Raw genomic sequence first — 18834 nt, 5'->3', positions numbered from 1 at the left:
TTACCAGTTTGTAACCTAAAAAAAAGTCCTCGTAAACCATTAAAACCTGCCCAAACACACACACGCACACACACACACACACACACACACACACACACACACGCACACATGCACACACAGAGAACAAAGAACAAAGTCAGACATTTCATACACTAATTTAATTTTAACAGTAGTTTGCTGTTCATTTATGTTTATTACTGTTCATTTTCTTGACATTATTATTAATTTACTTTGAGTTATACAATTTTGATGTTTGAAATAAATGATTGGTAACAAAATTATTATTCTATGTCTTCTCTTTGTAACACCAGGTCAGTTTTGACTGTTAGCATAATGTGACATTATTGCAAAAATAATATATCCAAATATCTAAATATATATCCAAATGCATAACTTGTAATAAAATGTAACATTACAACACAGTAATGGGCTGTATAGAACACTGTAGCCATCTACTGGCTATTATTGTCATAACATGATTTTCACATCATGTTATTTTTATTTTTTCATGAGACGGCAGCAATCTGCCACCAATACATGAGAAATTCTCATATTTTTTTAATGTTTCAATCTATAGAAGTGTAGGTTTTTACTGTAGTGAAGTTACATAAATTTGCTTATTTGAATATTCAAATTAATTGTGAAATCGAGAAATGTATATGTAAATAAATTCTAAAAAGCATGAAATCCCAAAAGAAGGGCATAAATGTATTGTTTTTACTTCAGGGAAGAAGAAATGTTATAATTTCTTAAAAAAAGAAAAAGTAACACCTGTACTGTTTCTGGTCAAAAATGACCGTGAACAGTAAAGTAAGTGCCTACGCCTGCATTAAACAGCATATTATGGATTTTCCAGAAATATTTAAAAAAGAAAACAATTATGAGGCACAAAACAATTCATGAAACAACAAAAAAGGAAAAGGTAATATACACAAATATTAAAAAGTTTGGCCAACAAATATTGTAATACACTGTATAAATGTATTTCATTTAAAAAAACATGTGACAACCTGGCCCGATAAAAATGTGACAACATGCCATGATTTGACTTTCATGAAAAATAACTTTGTCCTGAGAGCACATTTACACCATTCCAGATTACAAGATCTGCCCTCATAGCATAGTTACATTTGCTTGCTTAAAGAGCTATAACAAAAATATGATGATAATGAAAATGTACTTTGAATGGTAGAATTCACAAAAATGATTCTAATGTAATAGCTGTTTGAAACTAGGTGTTTGAAACCAACTTACAAAACATCTGTTAAAGAAAACACACGTCTGCACAATTGGACTTTTGACATCCATGTGTGTCAACTAGCCCTGATCTCTCCTACCAACCTAAGGTGGTCAAGTTAGTTTTTGGAACATGTTTGTTGGTCCAAGGTGGTCTACCAGGTCTTAACCTGATCCATCAGCTGGTAGTTGAGCTGATCATTGAATCTAGACCAGCTAATGACCGTAAATGACCAGCTTGAACTAGCTAGAAACCATGTAAAATTAGCTACCACTGTTTTTGACTGGATTTTCCAGCAGTGTTAGAAACCATTAGGAGGAGCATATGAAGGTGCTAGTCTTATCCTGGCCTAGTGAACCAAGTCCCCACAGGTCCAGGGTTTTGAAATGGTGCTCACACACAGTTCTCTCATCCTCTCCAGCATTTAGCTTTGAAAGCACAGCCAATCTTACCCACTTCAAAGCTCATCTGCCTCGCCGGTGAAGGCCAAACAGTCGATAAATTATGGACATTTTTTTAGCCAGTGTCTGCGGAGAGGCCATTTGTATCAATAACTTTGATTTTGTAGATAATAAGCAGGAGGAGCTGCTTTGGTGAAAGTGCAAAAATATACTCATATTACATTCAGATGGCTGGCTGCATCTGTTCATTACAGATCTTAAAGAATTATATTTGATCAGTTTGGGTTTGTGACTCTTAATTAGTGAGCTTTGCTCCATTCCCAACAGTTCATCCTCTGGTCAAGCACAGGATTAAAGGTTTAGATCATCCACAAATAAAAATTGTGTAATCATTTACTCACCCTCATATTGTTCCAAACCCGTATTACTTTTTCTTACATGGAATCATAGAGTATTAACAGCAAATCTACCGCGACATGTCTTTATACACCAAGTTTGTGCAAGCGTGAGTGAGATTGAGAGCTACAATGGTGAGGTTTGGAACAACATGGTGGTGAGAAAATGAAAGAATTTTCATTTGGGGGTGACCTTTTATGTGTTTGTATTTGTATGTTGTGAGGTTTGGAACAACATGATGGTATGTACCTGTATGGTGGTGGTGTAGTGGGCTAACCACCATAGTGGGCTAAAGCACATAACTGGTAATCAGAAGGTTGCTGGTTCGATCACCACAGCCACCACCATTGTGTCCTTGAGCAAGGCACTTAACTCCAGGTTGCTCCGGGGGGATTGTCCCTGAAATAAGTGCACTGTAAGTCGCTTTGGATAAAAGCATCTGCCAAATGCATAAATGTAAAATGTAAATGTATGTATTTGATTTAAAGGAAGGTTGAGGGATCATTTCATGTTGAGCTTTATTAATAGCATTTGTGGAGTGATGTTGATTTTCCACTAAAAATAATATCGACTAAAGCAAATATCGTGGTTACAGTGAGGCACTTACAGTGGAAGTCCATAAATGCTAAAATACACACTGTTTCAAAAGTATAGCCACAAGATGTAAGCAATATACATGCTAACATGATTTTATTGTGATAAAATCACATACTAACCATATTTCTGTAAACTATATCCAATTTTACAATTTCATTGTCATGACAACAAAACCCCATAATCCCGGTATTGGATATAACTTTACACAGATAAGGTTAGTAAGTGATTTTATCACACTAAAATCCAGTTAACACATATAATGTTTTCTTCTTGTGACTATACCTTCGAAACTATGTGTATTTTAGCGTTTATTGACTGGTCCCATTCACTTCCATTGTAAGTGCTTACTGTAACCACTTATTATTTTCAACAAACAAGGGACAAGTGGAAATGACCTTTTATGGTAATCAACATTATACATCAACATTCCTTCAATGTGCATAGTTTTAGCTGTTAAAATCATAGATTTTTACAGAGTTTTACATCCGTTCAGTAGATGGCAGTATTTACACATCACTCACATTGAACAGGCCTCTTACTCAAAAAGCAATGCATGAACATCAAGGGCAGCTACTGTGTGACATTCCCTTAAGCATCGTGTGCTTTTGACAAATGCAAACCCTCACTGCAAAACTTTTATCAGTTTATCAAACCATATCTGAACACTTGATTTGTTTTGTGAAGTTCTATTTGTTTTGTTACAGTTTAACACATTTTTGTTGGTTCAATTTTATGAAGGCTCCATAACATTGCGGGTTTTCACATTTTGAGATGTTTTATGTCAAATAATAAATCTGAAAACAGTTGTTACAGCCAGTACAATGACGCTTGCCGTGTGTTTGTGTGTGTGTGTGTGTGTGTGTGTGTGTTTGCAGGGTTTTGTTAGCAAGCTGGATGAGTTTATCTGTTGGCTGAGAGATGCCTTAGAAACCACGGAGAACTGGACGCCACCCAGAGCAGATATCGACAGCCTCAAACTCTACCTGGAAACGCACCTTGTGAGTGAAAGTCCATCCCTACTTATTCCTCAGTGTATAAGAACTCACCTCACATACGTTGAACAAATAAGAACATTGAAATGATCTGAAATGTTTTCGACAGTATGTAGTATACAGTCAGTGCTCTTTTGTTTGTATTCTGCTATAGTTTCTTCTTTTTAATCTTAGAGTATTTAAAGTTTTATCACTCAGATGTTGCTCTTTCATAGCTCAGGAGACTTAATGGGTTCTTAAATACTTAAATACTTTTCTTTCAGATGTTTCTCTTTAAAGTCCTTAGTAGAAATAAAAAAATAGACACAAATAAGACAATTGTTGATGTACAGGAAAAATATAGAGCTATAGAGCGAAACAGTCTGGCTCTGGAAATAAAAATCCCATTAATGTTTCCCATAGACTAATTGATTTCCAACGATAACTTATAAACATTTAAAGACAGACCTACCATGAGCTCCAAGGTAGTTCATCGATGGTATATGCTTCCGTTGAAGCCATCAGTCTGCGTTATTTCAACGTCATTGTTTAACAATCATGTTTGATAGCGGAATTCCTGGTGAATAACTACATTACCCATGGTACGGCAGAGAAGGCTTCACCAATCAGAGAACCGTGGCCAACAAAGCCAGCGAAAGGAGCCCAGGAGTGACCGCCCACTCACATGATGCACTGTGAATGACGTAATCGAGTGGTCTCCCTTCTTCACCCTTAAACTACTTATATATACATATCGGAATATTTTGCAATAAACTTAAAATATATTGTTTCTTTACTTATAAACAACAACCTAAAACAATAGTGGTACATTTTTATTCAATTGCATCATTTGCAATGCTCGTGAAAGATGGTAAGTACACAATGTTGTACCTTTGTCTTTTTGTCCAATTTTCAAATAATTGTTTTGCTTCAAAACAAAGTTTGTAATGTTTTGATTCACCTCGAGGCATGTTGGTTTGGTTTATGGCTTACAACTGTTTTATGGAGGATTTTATGAAATACTTTTGGAACCCAGATGGCTGAAAAAGTGGGCAGTACTGTTGCGCTCTATAAAATCAATGTGGATTGCATAGCTCAGATCATTTGGTCTTGGAAGAATTTGATGTGAAATGCATTTTGAAGTCTTTTGATCTCAGACGTTGGTGTCTTGGCAAATCTGAGCACAGTTTGAGACCTTGTTGAAATTAGTGACTGATTAATTGCCAGATATTTGGTTATTTTGAGATTATCTATAGCTGTACATGCTTGGCAGAAGTCAGAATATAAATTGAGTAAATAGTGTGTAAAATTTAAAAAATGTTCAATAATTTAATAATAATAATAATAATAAAAGTTCAATTCAGTTAGATTGGGCCATTTTTTGTTACAGAGATGAATGGTAAAAAGTGGCCCAATTTACCTGTATTCACCCCAATGTATTTTATTAATATTACATAAATCAGTGTTTGATGATATATATATAGATATTGGCATTATATTGGCCATTGGCCACTTTGCTCTTTAGCTATATGTATCTGCATTGGCTTCTGAAAAATCCATATTGTTTGACCACTAGTTGAGATCTCTTCTGAAACTCCAGAGGAGACACATTTAAGATTTCGGGTCATTTTCTAAGGAGATGTTATCCAATGTCTCCAGTTGCTCTCCATTCATTCTCATTGCTGTTTAGTAGAAACAATTGAGGTTTTAAAGGAATGTTCCGGGTTCTATACAAGTTATGCTCAACTGACAGGATTTGTGGTATGATGTCTTGTGGCTATACAGTGTGTATTTAAATTTGTTTGGACTAGCCCCATTCACTTCCATTGTAAGTGCCTTACTGTAACTGCGTGTTTTGCCCTTTAAAAAATTTTTTTTTTCTGAAAACATTGTGCCACTATACAAAAACTTGTATTGAACCTGGAACATTCCTTTAAAGTTATATTATTATGTTTGGTCTTTCTTACACATCATACTTACCACATGCACTAGTGAGACTGTGACTGTTTACCCTGTGTGCCCACCTCGTCTCTCCTGCAGGAGGGAAATCACATTGTGTTTTATAGTGAAGGGCTTCACTCATTTTTATTGATTTAGAGAGAGTGGTCAGACACTCTCTGTCTCTCATCCACAGGTTTAATGTCTGGACATTAGGGCCAGCTGGCAGGTGGGGAGAGTGTGTGTGTTTGTGTGTGTGTGTGTGTGTGTGTGTGTGTGTGTGTGTGTTTGTGCATATGAGTACAGATCTTTCCGGTACCCATGGGAGAGCCATAAGAGGAGGCTGGCTGTTTCAGGGTAGAGAGAAAGAGAGAAAAGGAGTGGGCTTTCTTTATAAGGCATTAAGAGATTGTGAAATGAAACAGCTATTGATTGTGCTGGGTGGCGGATCCAGGTCTCTGAATCACATTAACGAGAGACACACACACACACATTGGCAAATGAGACACAGAGACAAGGGCCCCCAGTCACACAGATAGTGAGTTGTGCCCCTGCTTTCTAACATACACACAAACATCAAAAACACTTTTTATATATCGGTTAGTAGATAAAATGCATAGTAAATAGGATGACGTCCTCGAATAGATTTGAACTCAATGGACTTCCATTATGCACTTAAAGTAGGGGAAACAAGGATTAGTTGTCACGATACTCCAGTGAATATTTGTCAGGGTAGGTTTTTAATTGAAATTCATTTCTGTATAGACACATGTTGTACCTTACAGTATTGATTACAAAAAACGCTATTAAACATTTCCACCATTATTGACAAAAGAAGAACATACAGTTAGTTTAAGACACATTGGCCTCTAATAGTAGTGCTTGATTCCACACAATATGGGGGTAAGTTGTCACAGTGGCAACCTACCTTGAAAAAGCTTTTTATAGGCTTTTGTGCAAAATGTACAGTAAAACAATGATAAAGCACAAAGCGATTCAAGAAACGGCAAGAAATGTAAAAGGTAACTTACAACAACATAAGGATGTCAGCAAGGCTAAGAAACTAAATTGGAAAGGAATAGTTCACCCAAAAATGATAATTCTCTCATCATTTACTCATCATTTAGTTATGATGTCTCAAACTTGTATGACTTTCTTTCTTTTGCAGTACACAAAGATATTTTGATGAAGATATGATGTCGCTGTCAATACAATGCAAGTGAATGGTTCCAAATTTCAAGCACCAAAAAGCACATAAAGCAGCATGAAAGTAATCCATAAGACTCCTGTGGTTTAATCCATGTCTTCTGAAGCGATCTAATCAGTTTTGGGTAAGAACATACCAAAATGTAAATCCTTTTCACAATAAATCTTGACAGCAGTCTCCTTGGCGATCATGATTTCAAGCTCGATTACACTTCCTAGCGCCATCTAGCGCTCTGCGCATGCGTCAAGCACTAGGAAGTGTAATTGAGCTTAAAATCATAATCGGGCCTAGAGACTGCAATGGCAAGATGTACAGTGAAAAATTTGATACATTTTGGTCTGCTCTCACCCAATACAGTTTGAATTGCTTTTCAAACAGACGTATGTCTATTAAAATATATTAGTTAGTGTTCTGTGGAAGAAAGAAAGTCATATGAGTTTGAGACAACATAAGGATGAGTAAATGATGAGAGAATTATAATTTTTGGGTGAACTATTTCTTTAAATATTAAAAATCGATCTTTTTTTTCAAGTGATCAACAGATTTTAAAATTGACATTGTTTCCACAAGAGGGCATAACGAATAAATGTAATTGAAACAGCACAGTATTGTTTATTGCAAAGATCATACCTTACTGTTAACAAATGTGCATCCCATTTGAAACTAAAGTGCTTAAAATGATAAAATCAGGCCTATAATGAGAAAATAAACTCCTGACAGTTCCATTAATTTAGTCTACCGGTGCCACATAGTACCGCGGTACTCAAGCTTCAACATACTGGCGATACCACAGTGTTTTTCATTCATTACAGTTGTATGCATGGTAGTAATATTGCCAGACAGTAGTAGCATTCAGTTGAACTATTTGGAAGTATTTGCGGCTCAGAATCTGCTTCACCACAGTAACGGCATGTATCTGAGCCCAGTGCTACAATAGGGGCTAGACAGAGCACAACAGAATGGAACAGAATGCTGGGATCACGAGAAGCACTTTTTGAAATTGAACTCCTTTTCTGGCGCAATGCTTCGGGGCCTAACCTTGTTCAGTTGCGCTAAAAAATGCTAGATGCAGCGGCACTAATAGAGCTGAACATCCGTGTCTCGAGACATGTTTTTAAAAGTTGAAGTTATTTTTTACTTTACATGGCGACTAAAAAATGTGGCACTTCTGCACAAGATGCTAGAAACAAAAGCGATACATAAACGTAGCAAAATCAATCCACTGAAAGCATAGGCTATAAGTGTGGACAAAGGGATTGTGGGTTACATTAGTGCAAAAAGCATGCACAAATGCACACTTTGCAAATCCACTAGATATATAGTTGTACTGCAACTGGCAGCATTTGGCATACTGTTTGCAATGTACGACATTATGATTTGGGATATACCTATCCTAATCTCGCTTACTATATAGTACGGATAGTGTGCGAATTAAGATTCTATATTTGCTCTTCACACAAAAGTTCTTAATAACCAGCCCATCACTCCCTCTCTGTCTCATAAACGCATCCCTCTATGAACTCTGGCTCCTCTACCCCTGCCTGACCTCCCTGATCCAGGAGAGACCAGTGGGCTGCCTCTCTGCCTGCCCACCATGCATCCATGCATTCCATCAAACCATCACACCACAAACCCCAATCTGTTCCTCGCCTTGCAGCTTTTCTCCATTCTCTCTCCTTACTGTCTCTCGCTCTCTGATTTAGGGATTAGGACAGGGGGAGGTTCGTGGTCCACTGGTTGCTGTGGCACATCTATTGATGTGAAGTAAGCGATAACCTGTCTGCCCTCACGTCTGATCCTAGCGAGGGAGCTTCGGCTCACAGATGGACGGTAGCACTGTGTCCTGTCTGTCTGCTCGCACAAATACACAGGCGTATCACATACTTTGAGCTAGCAGAACAAAGTACATATCACCTTAGATGTGAAGATGGAACTTACATTTTCACCGTGATGGCAAGCAAAACACACATCTGCCATAGGAATCAACTTAAAAGACATATTTCAGCTTCACACTCTCAAATGTAAGATTTCATTGTGCACATTGGATTTTCTCTTTTAATCTGGGTTGTCAAGGTAGAGGTGATGAAGATATGGATGCAAGGGCATTTTGCACACCTTGAGACTCAAGAGAAATGTGTTTTTTGGTGTCTGTAGCAAAATATATTTTATCAGAGATCCTTATTTCATAAAGCATGATATGTGCTGCATTATTGGTTACACTCAACCTTGAATTGGAGGCACACATATTGTTATAGCATTTTTTTTTCTCCCCCTTTCCTCCCAATTTGGAATTCCCAATTCCTAATGTGCTTTTTTAAGTCCTCGTGGTCACGTAGTGATTCGCCTCAATCCGGGTGGTGGAGGACGAATCCCAGTTGCCTCCACGTCTGAGACCGTCAATCCGCGCATCTTATCACGTGGCTTGTTGAGCGTTACCGCGGAGACATAGCGCGTGTGGAGGCTTCACGCCACCCACCGCGGCATCCACGCTCAACTCACCACGCGCCCCACCGAGAACGATCACGAGGAGGTTACCCCATGTGACTATACCCTCCCTAGCAACCGGGCCAATTTGGTTGCTTAGGAGACCTGGCTGGAGTCACTCAGCACACCCTGGGATTAGCAAGCTCCAGGGGTGGTAGCCAGTGTCTTTTACCACTGAGCTACCCAGGCCCCCCCATACCTATAGCATTTGAATAAGATTGTTAGTGCATTGCATTGTGGAATACAGTATTCCAAGAAGTGTGTTCTGGTTGTACTCTGCATATTTTGGCAAATATACGGTAATAGGTCGTTTATGCATGCATAAAATTCAGTTACTTTGCACAGTCTACATACTGCATACTGCAGAAATAGTATGAGTAGAATAGTATGGTACTGTACTGTGAAATAGATGCATTTTGGACATTTTGGATATGAATAGGAATGTGCATACATTAAAATTCAAATACTTTGCTCAGTATACATACTGCATATTGCAAAAGTAGTGAGTTGTATGTTACGAAAATGTAGTGTGCTGTGAAAAAATGCATGGGCACTTTGCACACCTTGAGACTCATGGGAATGTACGTACATACAATTCACATACTTTGCACAATAAACATACTACATATTCCAAAAAAGTATGATTACTATGGCAATATGTTATGACATAGATGCAAGGGCATTCTGCACACTTTCAGACTCAACGGGAATGTACTTGCGTTTTGTTGCATTTCCTTGCGTTGCTATGGTTCTTTGGCTGGGTCAGTAGAAAATTCTGGTTGTTCCTTCGATGTTTTGGACCTCTGCTAAAATCGTGGATGCTGGGTAGTTCAGTGCGGTAATGATCAGGCGGGGCTTTGAAGCGAGGCCTCCCGCAAGGGAGACTCGCGACTCCCCATCACGTGTGTGAGTCATAGCGCAGAGAAGAGAACTCTCTTCAGAACTTTGCGTTCCGAGCTTTCCTGAACTCTACATTGTGTGGAACCTGGGCAGAGGGGTGCCGAAGCAAAGCCGGCCGAAGAAGGGCTAAGAGCCAAGAGGGAAGAGAAGAGAGGAAGTGGCGGAAGAGAGCGTTCGTCCTAGGCTGGGAGGTTTTGTTGAGTTGAGTTTGGCCGCATCCCAAAGGTGTCTTGAGCCAATCAGAAGTGTCTTTACGATGTCACATGATCATTTCTGTCCTCCTTTTTCAAAGCTGATTTACAATCCTTTGTGTAAAGGCCTCTTAAAATTCCCACTCGAAAAAGTACGTTTTAATCATACATTTTATATCTTAAATAAAACAAATTCTAACAACAAAATGAATTCACCCATTGCATCTCCTCATGTAAAGGCAAACTCTTACATACCAGACACGATACATTTGCTCTGAAAAATAGTTAACTATTTCAACATGGATAATACATTACATGTTATGAGAGACATAATTGTCAGGGTTATTATCAGGTTAAACCTTGAATGAGTGTTCTAGGCACTTTGGCAGATTATGTGCAGGATAAAATTACAGTAAAGTAAATTCTGCGCTTGTGTCAAAGTTCCTGGATTAAGATGAGATATCCTGATCCTGAAAGCATACTTTCTTCAAGTCTTCAAGCTCTTTTGTCTTGGGTGAGTTTTTAGCATATGACGGTCATGCTTCCACTGAAAATGTCTCGTGCTCCCTTATTAGTCTATTTTCTATTAAGTGTAGAAAATTGGTTAAATCGAAGGACAAAGACTGGTTCTGAGTGGGGTTTTGGGGGAAGGTTGTTCCTTTAGCTGAGTGTTAAAATCGTTCTTTTGTTCTGGAAGACAGTTGACACTCAACAGAGCAGCTTTTGTGGACTCTTTTCAAGCATTCATTGACTCTTGACGTTTTGGTAAATATCAGTGTAGCTCCTGGATTCAAGTCATTTTGCATAGAAATTGTTCATTCTTCTGCCCATAATATACTACAACTGTGTATACTGCACAAACAGAATGAGTATGGTAGTATGCATTTTGCATACCTTGGGACTTGAATGTCCTTTTTTCTCTTCATGAGCTTGTATGTTACAAGGTGTATGTTACAAAATATGTTTTGCATCAAATATACTGTCATAACTGTGTCCAGTTATTTCATAAAACTTTAAGCTTGCTACATTATTGCTTACACTCAACCTTGAATTGGAGGTTCAAGTTTTGTTATACACAATCTTCCATATGATTTTAATAAGATTGTGTGATATTGATATGCCTTCAGTTATAGCTGATGGGATTATCACAGCTCACTTTTTATGCCGTTGGATACAGTGTAAAATCCAAACATTTATATTTGCACACTTCTACAATTGTTTTTAAAAGGTATTTCTTTGACCATAAATCAGTGATAGATATCTGTTTATTCTGCTTTTTTTTGCTTTGGTTTGTTTACTCATTTTAAATGCATTTAGCTCGGTAAAGGATATCAATTTCAGCCCGTATCCGAAGCCATGAATAAACTCTCCTCACTTTCACTCTTGTCTGTCATGAGTGATAAATTCTCTAACCTGCCGATCCATCACACGTCTAGTCCTGCTCACACTTTCTGATGGCACAAAGTTGGGAGAAAGCGTCTCAGCTCTCGTGTTCGGCTCTTAGACAGACTTAAAAACCGGACCATCCATTCAGTATGTATGATGGCCATTTTAGGCTTAAGGCTTGTATGTTTAGTGATCTCAAATGGGGCACAGTCCTAAACACTGGTAAACAGTAGTAAATGCTTAAGGTTTCATGAACTAACAATAAACAATATTTCTTAACAGAGTTAATTAATCTTTGTTAATGGTAGTTTATAAAAATAAAATTTTTCATTTGTTAGTTCATGTTAGTTCATGGTGCATTAACTAATGTTAACATATACAACTTCTAATTAAAAAAATGTGTAAGTATATGTTGAAATTAACATTAAAGCTGCACTATGTAACTTTGTGCTCTCTTGCGACATCTGTGGTTGAAATTTAAAATTGCAAGCAATTTGAGGAAGTACACTTTACGTCAGTTGTGTTTCGGCACTGCTCTTCTGGTGGACGAATCTCATGATTTGAGCTTTGCCAGTGTGTGATCATGACTGGAAGATATTCAGAGCCGGAGTCATAACGTGCTGTTTTCATGTTGATATAATGTTATACATTTAAACATATAAAACTGAAACGTTACTTGCTTTGATTAAGATAAACAACACACGTATTTACATATGAATTAAATTTACACTTATAGCGCTTTTCTGATACTACACTCAAAGTGCTTTTACATAAAGAACAGGGGACTCAATCACCTCAATCACCAATTACCAGTATATTTTAATATAACTATTCTAGTGTTTTATCTGCTATTAATTTTTATATTGTACTACACTTATCAATTTAAGAGGTGATACTCGTGATATGGCTGATATGAGTTCAATGGAACACTTTATTATTTTTATATTATATTGTACAGTCTCAGTTGATAATGCAAGTGAACCGTAATACTACAATAGTATGTCTATGCAATGCACACAATAACACAGTAAACTAAAAACATAAATCAAGGATTCAATAATGATGAAGATACTTTATGAAACATGAAAATAATATCCTTAAATATGCAATCATAAATAAATCATGTCATAAATATTAGTAAACATGTCACAGAAACTTCCCCCGACAACATAGATACATCACGATCAGTCAACAGACAAGTAATTCTTGCAAGCATGACAAGCAATATTAGCTTCAACAACCCTACCAGACAACATATCCGATTCCCAAACGAATGACTCTGATGAACGATTCTTTTGAATCTACAGTGCGAAACGCACTGTGCAGCCAGTTTAGTCTGATTCTCAAATGAATGACTCTGATGAACTGCTTCTTTTGAATCTACAGCACAAAATCTACAGTGCAACCAGTTTAGTCTGATTTCTGAACGAATTACTCAATTGAACCAGTTATTTTGACTCTACTGCATGAAACATACAGTGCAATCAGTGTAGTCCGATTCCTGAACGAATGACTCTGATGAACCGGTTCTTTTGGATCTTCAGCGCGAAACATACAGTGCAACCAGTGTAGACTGATTTCCGAATGAATGACTCTTATAAACTGATTCATTTGAATCTACAGCACGAAATCTACAGTGCAACCAGTGTAGTCTGATTTCTGAATGAATAACTAAAATGAACTGGTTCTTTTGAATCTACAGGGTGAAACATACAGTGCAACGTGTGTAGTCCGATTCCCGAACAAATGACTCTGATGAGCCAGGTCTTTTGAATCTAAACAGCAAAACATACTGCACTGCCTAAGAAATGACTGTCATTAGCCTATTCCTTTTAGTGAATCAAAAACTTAGTGAACTGCAAGTCATTCATATTGTCATGTCCGGCTTGAAATGAACCAAGTTTTTGTTTAAGTTTTGCAATTTGTGATATTTTATGAAAATTCAAGAATAAATAAAATATCTTTAATTAAAGTCATTTGCACACATCTGTTCTATTTAAATGATCTCATTTGATAACAGGCTGCTGAGAAAAGTAAATTCAATAAGAGTTGCACTCCTTATTACCAAACATTTCTTCTTCAAAAGCACTAAAAGAATCGTTTATGGAACCATTAAGTAACTGGGATCATTAAGTGAAATTGGAATTGTTAAATTCCTTTCCTACTAACAAGCTACTTGGCTATTGGTTAAAAATAATTAAATAGCCCACATAGCCGAGGTTACGTCAGTGGATACGGAAAGTTATTTCACAGGTGGAGCAAGTTATTGCATTTTGATAAAAGACACAATAAGACTAGGAAACCAGGAATACATACAGTATTCAGAAAGTAAATTGGATTAATTTTGATTTCATGTTGACCAACTTTTGGCAGTCCAAAAGCAGATTGCATTGTAGGATACACTATTCTGCATAGTACGCTCTGATTGTATACTACACTTTTTGGCAAATGTAGTTGATCATCCATGCATTACATAAATACAAAGATTTTGCACAAAATGCAGAACATTTGCGGGTGCACACTATACAGTAGTATGCAGTTACTATAGAGAAGTTTGGTAGTCAAAGAACATACCCTTGGTCTTTTTTTATCTGCACTAGACAGAATATATGTTGAACAGACAGGTGGATTTGTGACAGCGGGATGGAATGGATACACTTTACGGAATGGATACAGCGTTTTGATATGGAGGCAGGGAGACATGCAGCACTCTGTCAGGTAGACAGGCTGTCTGTCAGACAGCTGAAGGTTAAAAATGGGCCGTGGCAGCTCCCGCTGCCCTCCGTGACGCTGGTCAGATCAGAACGGTCGGTAATGGCGTGAAACAGGGCACAGGGAGATCTAAGGAGATGAGAATCGAAGGTGAGGATGGCTGTAGGCGCCTCAACCGCCGACCCCCTGTGGGAGCAGCGCCCAAGCCCCCCTCATTCCCCCCTGTCGGCCGCCTTTGCACATCTTCAAAAGCACAACCCCCCTCCCTTCCTCCAGACCCAGGATAAAGCTCTCTACTTTGATTACACTTAGCAGCTTGAGAGCTCTCCATTCGAGAGTGCAGTGAATTATCAAAACCAATCACCATGAAAGTTTTTTACAGCTGCAGACACACCCACTGGAGGACGAGAGGTGGGGTTTAGAGAGTGAGAAAAAGGGGTTATAGTTGAAAAACAGACATCAGGCTATATGGGCAGTCTGTTGGGAGATGTTCACATGGCTATGAGTTGGAGAATACCTGTCTGATGGATCCTTTGAGCCACTGAGAGCCAAACACTCTATTGCAGGTTTAAAATAGATAGACAGAAACAGGCTTTGTTCCAATAGTGAGCCGCCAACATAGGCAGCATTTCAGTGCCACTAACATCACCAAAATGAACGGCAAAAGTATTGAGAGTTATTCCATATCAAATAAACCACATTTCAGAAACCTCTCAGGCTGAATTTTTTTATTTTTTTATACTTTTTTTGAAGAAAGATAAGCATAAATGATGCCATGGATCAACATTCACTTTTGCAATATTTACTTTTAAAAAAAGGTGACAGAATCATTATTTTGTATTACTCATTATTTTATTACACAGAGATAGGTAGGTTTATAACTTCTTGTTGCATTAGATGCCAGTGGTGCGAGTCTAAAAATGGAAAAATACTTATTGCTGTTGTCGTTTTTCCAAAATTGGAGTGCCTATAACTCAAGAAGTATTAAAGATATCTTAATATCCTTTTAGTTTCTGGTTCAGAACAAACTTTTATTTTTGTATCTTTATTTTTAAGGCCATATATGGTTAAATCCCTGAGATATGGGGCTCTCAATGTTGCTCTCACCTGCTAATTTTACACATTTTCAATGGTCAAAAAAACAAAACAAATGTGGCTCACATGGTATTAAATAATGTTACAAATAGAAATGTAGCTCTTTTTATTCACATAAAAACAGTGGTCAAAATCTCGATTTTTTAAAAATACACTTATTTAAAGGTGCACTCAGTAATTTTTTCCTCATTAAAAAAAGTTAAACTCCTAAAGACATGAATTGTAATTTTTCAATAAACAGTATGTAGGAAATCATGAAAACACATTAAAATGAAGACTCCAGTCATATCAGTAACCTTACTAAGGTTACCTAATTAGTTAACCTTGCTTAAAAAAATCATGTAAACTGATTGCCTTAAAAAAGTAAATGTACTTATTTGGCAGTAAATGTACTTACTAGGAATAGTCCACTTTAAGTATATATACAGGTGCATCTCAATAAATTAGAATGTTGTGGAAAAGTTCATTTATTTCAGTTATTCAACTCAAATTTTGAAATTCGTGTATTAAATAAATTCAATGCACACAGACTGAAGTAGTTTAAGTCTTTGGTTCTTTTAATTGTGATGATTTTGGCTCACATTTAATAAAAACCCACCAATTCACTATCTCAACAAATTAGAATATGGTGACATGCCAATCAGCTAATCAACTCAAAACACCTGCAAAGGTTTCCTGAGCCTTCAAAATGGTCTCTCAGTTTGGTTCACTAGGCTACACAATCATGGGGAAGACTGCTGATCTGACAGTTGTCCAGAAGACGATCATTGACACCCTTCACAAGGAGAGTAAGCCACAAACATTCATTGCCAAAGAAGCTGGCTGTTCACAGAGTGCTGTATCCAAGCATGTTAACAGAAAGTTGAGTGGAAGGAAAAAGTGTGGAAGAAAAAGATGCACAACCAACCGAGAGAACCGCAGCCTTATGAGGATTGTCAAGCAAAATCGATTCAAGAATTTGGGTGAACTTCACAAGGAATGGACTGAGGCTGGGGTCAAGGCATCAAGAGCCACCACACACAGACGTGTCAAGGAATTTGGCTACAGTTGTCGTATTCCTCTTGTTAAGCCACTCCTGAACCACAGACAACGTCAGAGGCGTCTTACCTGGGCTAAGGAGAAGAAGAACTGGACTGTTGCCCAGTGGTCCAAAGTCCTCTTTTCAGATGAGAGCAAGTTTTGTATTTCATTTGGAAACCAAGGTCCTAGAGTCTGGAGGAAGGGTGGAGAAGCTCATAGCCCAAGTTGCTTGAAGTCCAGTGTTAAGTTTCCACAGTCTGTGATGATTTGGGGTGCAATGTCATCTGCTGGTGTTGGTCCATTGTGTTTTTTGAAAACCAAAGTCACTGCACCCGTTTACCAAGAAATTTTGGAGCACTTCATGCTTCCTTCTGCTGACCAGCTTTTTAAAGATGCTGATTTCATTTTCCAGCAGGATTTGGCACCTGCCCACACTGCCAAAAGCACCAAAAGTTGGTTAAATGACCATGGTGTTGGTGTGCTTGACTGGCCAGCAAACTCACCAGACCTGAACCCCATAGAGAATCTATGGGGTATTGTCAAGAGGAAAATGAGAAACAAGAGACCAAAAAATGCAGATGAGCTGAAGGCCACTGTCAAAGAAACCTGGGCTTCCATACCACCTCAGCAGTGCTACAAACTGATCACCTCCATGCCACGCTGAATTGAGGCAGTGATTAAAGCAAAAGGAGCCCCTACCAAGTATTGAGTACATATACAGTAAATGAACATACTTTCCAGAAGGCCAACAATTCACTAAAAGTGTTTTTTTATTGGTCTTATGATGTATTCTAAATTGTTGAGATAGTGAATTGGTGGGTTTTTGTTAAATATGAGCCAAAATCATCACAATTAAAAGAACCAAAGACTTAAACTACTTCAGTCTGTGTGCACTGAATTTATTTAATACACGAGTTTCACAATTTGAGTTGAATTACTGAAATAAATGAACTTTTCCACGACATTCTAATTTATTGAGATGCACCTGTGTGTGTGTGTGTGTGTGTGTGTTTTTTTTTTTTTTTTAAGGCAATTGGTTCTTCACTTTAGGTAAAGTTAACCTATTACATTTTACAGTAGGAGAGGGTCCGCACATGGGGGCTGCCATGTTAGAATCGCATGACCAGTCGAATACATCTCGCTTCAGTAACCGTCCTGTTATTTGACACTTTCACTCATTGATTAAAGTAATCATGGCTGACTGTGAAAACTAAATTTCTACAATGGCATCTGAAACTGAAAACTATTGATTTTAAATGATGCTGCATCCAAGCCGCTAGGTGACAGTGTAAGTCCAAGATGAAACAAAGACAAAAGTTACTGATTGCACCTTTAAGAATAAATGACACTTGTGGCTCAGTTAGTGCAATAGCTATGTCTAGTTTTTGAATTTCAGAAATGTACATCTGCAAAGCTCTGGAATGCATCATTAGGGGTCCAAACACTAGAGTTGCTGAAACATTCTAATGTCAAACTCTGTTGAAATCAAATGACAAGTGAGGATCCCCTGTGTCTTTCATGTGAGGAGCAGTATTCATATGAGTTTATGAGCATTTTGAGCATTCCAAATCGACCACTTATGAAGCTTCATTTAACTTAGGATGCCTCCTTAGAAGAGACAGAGACACACACACAGAGAAAAAGGAAAACAGTTGTTCAGTAGAGTTGGCCCCTAAGGTCATTATCTGGAGGGCATGACTGTGGGAGAAATGGGTTCAGTTTATAACGTCATTTGAATATTAGTTTATGCCACGGGATGATGAATTAGAGGGACGGCTGTCATTTGTTAATAATTCAGTGCTGTGCGGATAGCAGAATAGACTTGGACAAATACACAGAGATGGGCTTTGTTCCAGTGAGGATCTATGAATAATGTTCCACTGAGATCAAGGCTTGTGTGAAGGGTGTTTAAAGGTTGTGTGTTGCAACGTGCGAGGAGATTATGTACATTCTTGCAGATTACGTAGAAACACTTAATATGACTTATGAATGTTTGTTTCATGACTGGAGATAAAACCAGAAAACAAGAAAACAGATTTCAGGATGTCCCATTGCATCCTGTAGGAAAGAAAAAGATAATATCTCAATTGTTTCTTCTTGACAGCATTGAGATTAAATGGAGAACAAATGAAGACTTCTGCTTCTCAGATTTTCCTTCTGAGAAAAAACACCAGTAATCTCACAAGTGTCTATTCCAGAGTTTAGAAGAGATCTCATTGTTGACATCTTTTTTTTTTTTTTATAGCTGTATACTCTTACTCTGTAATTTATGACAATTAAATGGCTGTAATGCTGTTAA

At 37.7% G+C, this 18834-nt stretch overlaps 1 protein-coding gene across 3 annotated transcripts in view; it reads left to right on the top strand.

Moving 5' to 3' along the window:
• The window catches only part of LOC127455486 (A-kinase anchor protein 6-like), a 202704-nt gene that overhangs the window by 60207 nt on the left and 123663 nt on the right, over nucleotides 1–18834 (top strand). For all 3 annotated transcript variants that reach the window (XM_051723428.1, XM_051723427.1, XM_051723426.1), the window contains exon 5: nucleotides 3507–3629. In XM_051723428.1, the coding sequence (XP_051579388.1) occupies nucleotides 3507–3629 (123 nt within the window). The remainder of the gene's footprint in view (nucleotides 1–3506; nucleotides 3630–18834) is intronic.

The sequence above is a fragment of the Myxocyprinus asiaticus genome, chromosome 17, assembly GCF_019703515.2.
Source record: "Myxocyprinus asiaticus isolate MX2 ecotype Aquarium Trade chromosome 17, UBuf_Myxa_2, whole genome shotgun sequence".
Classification (NCBI taxonomy): Eukaryota; Metazoa; Chordata; class Actinopteri; order Cypriniformes; family Catostomidae; genus Myxocyprinus; species Myxocyprinus asiaticus.
Note: the sequence above shows the minus strand (reverse complement) of the source record. Positions and strands in the feature narration are given on the sequence as shown.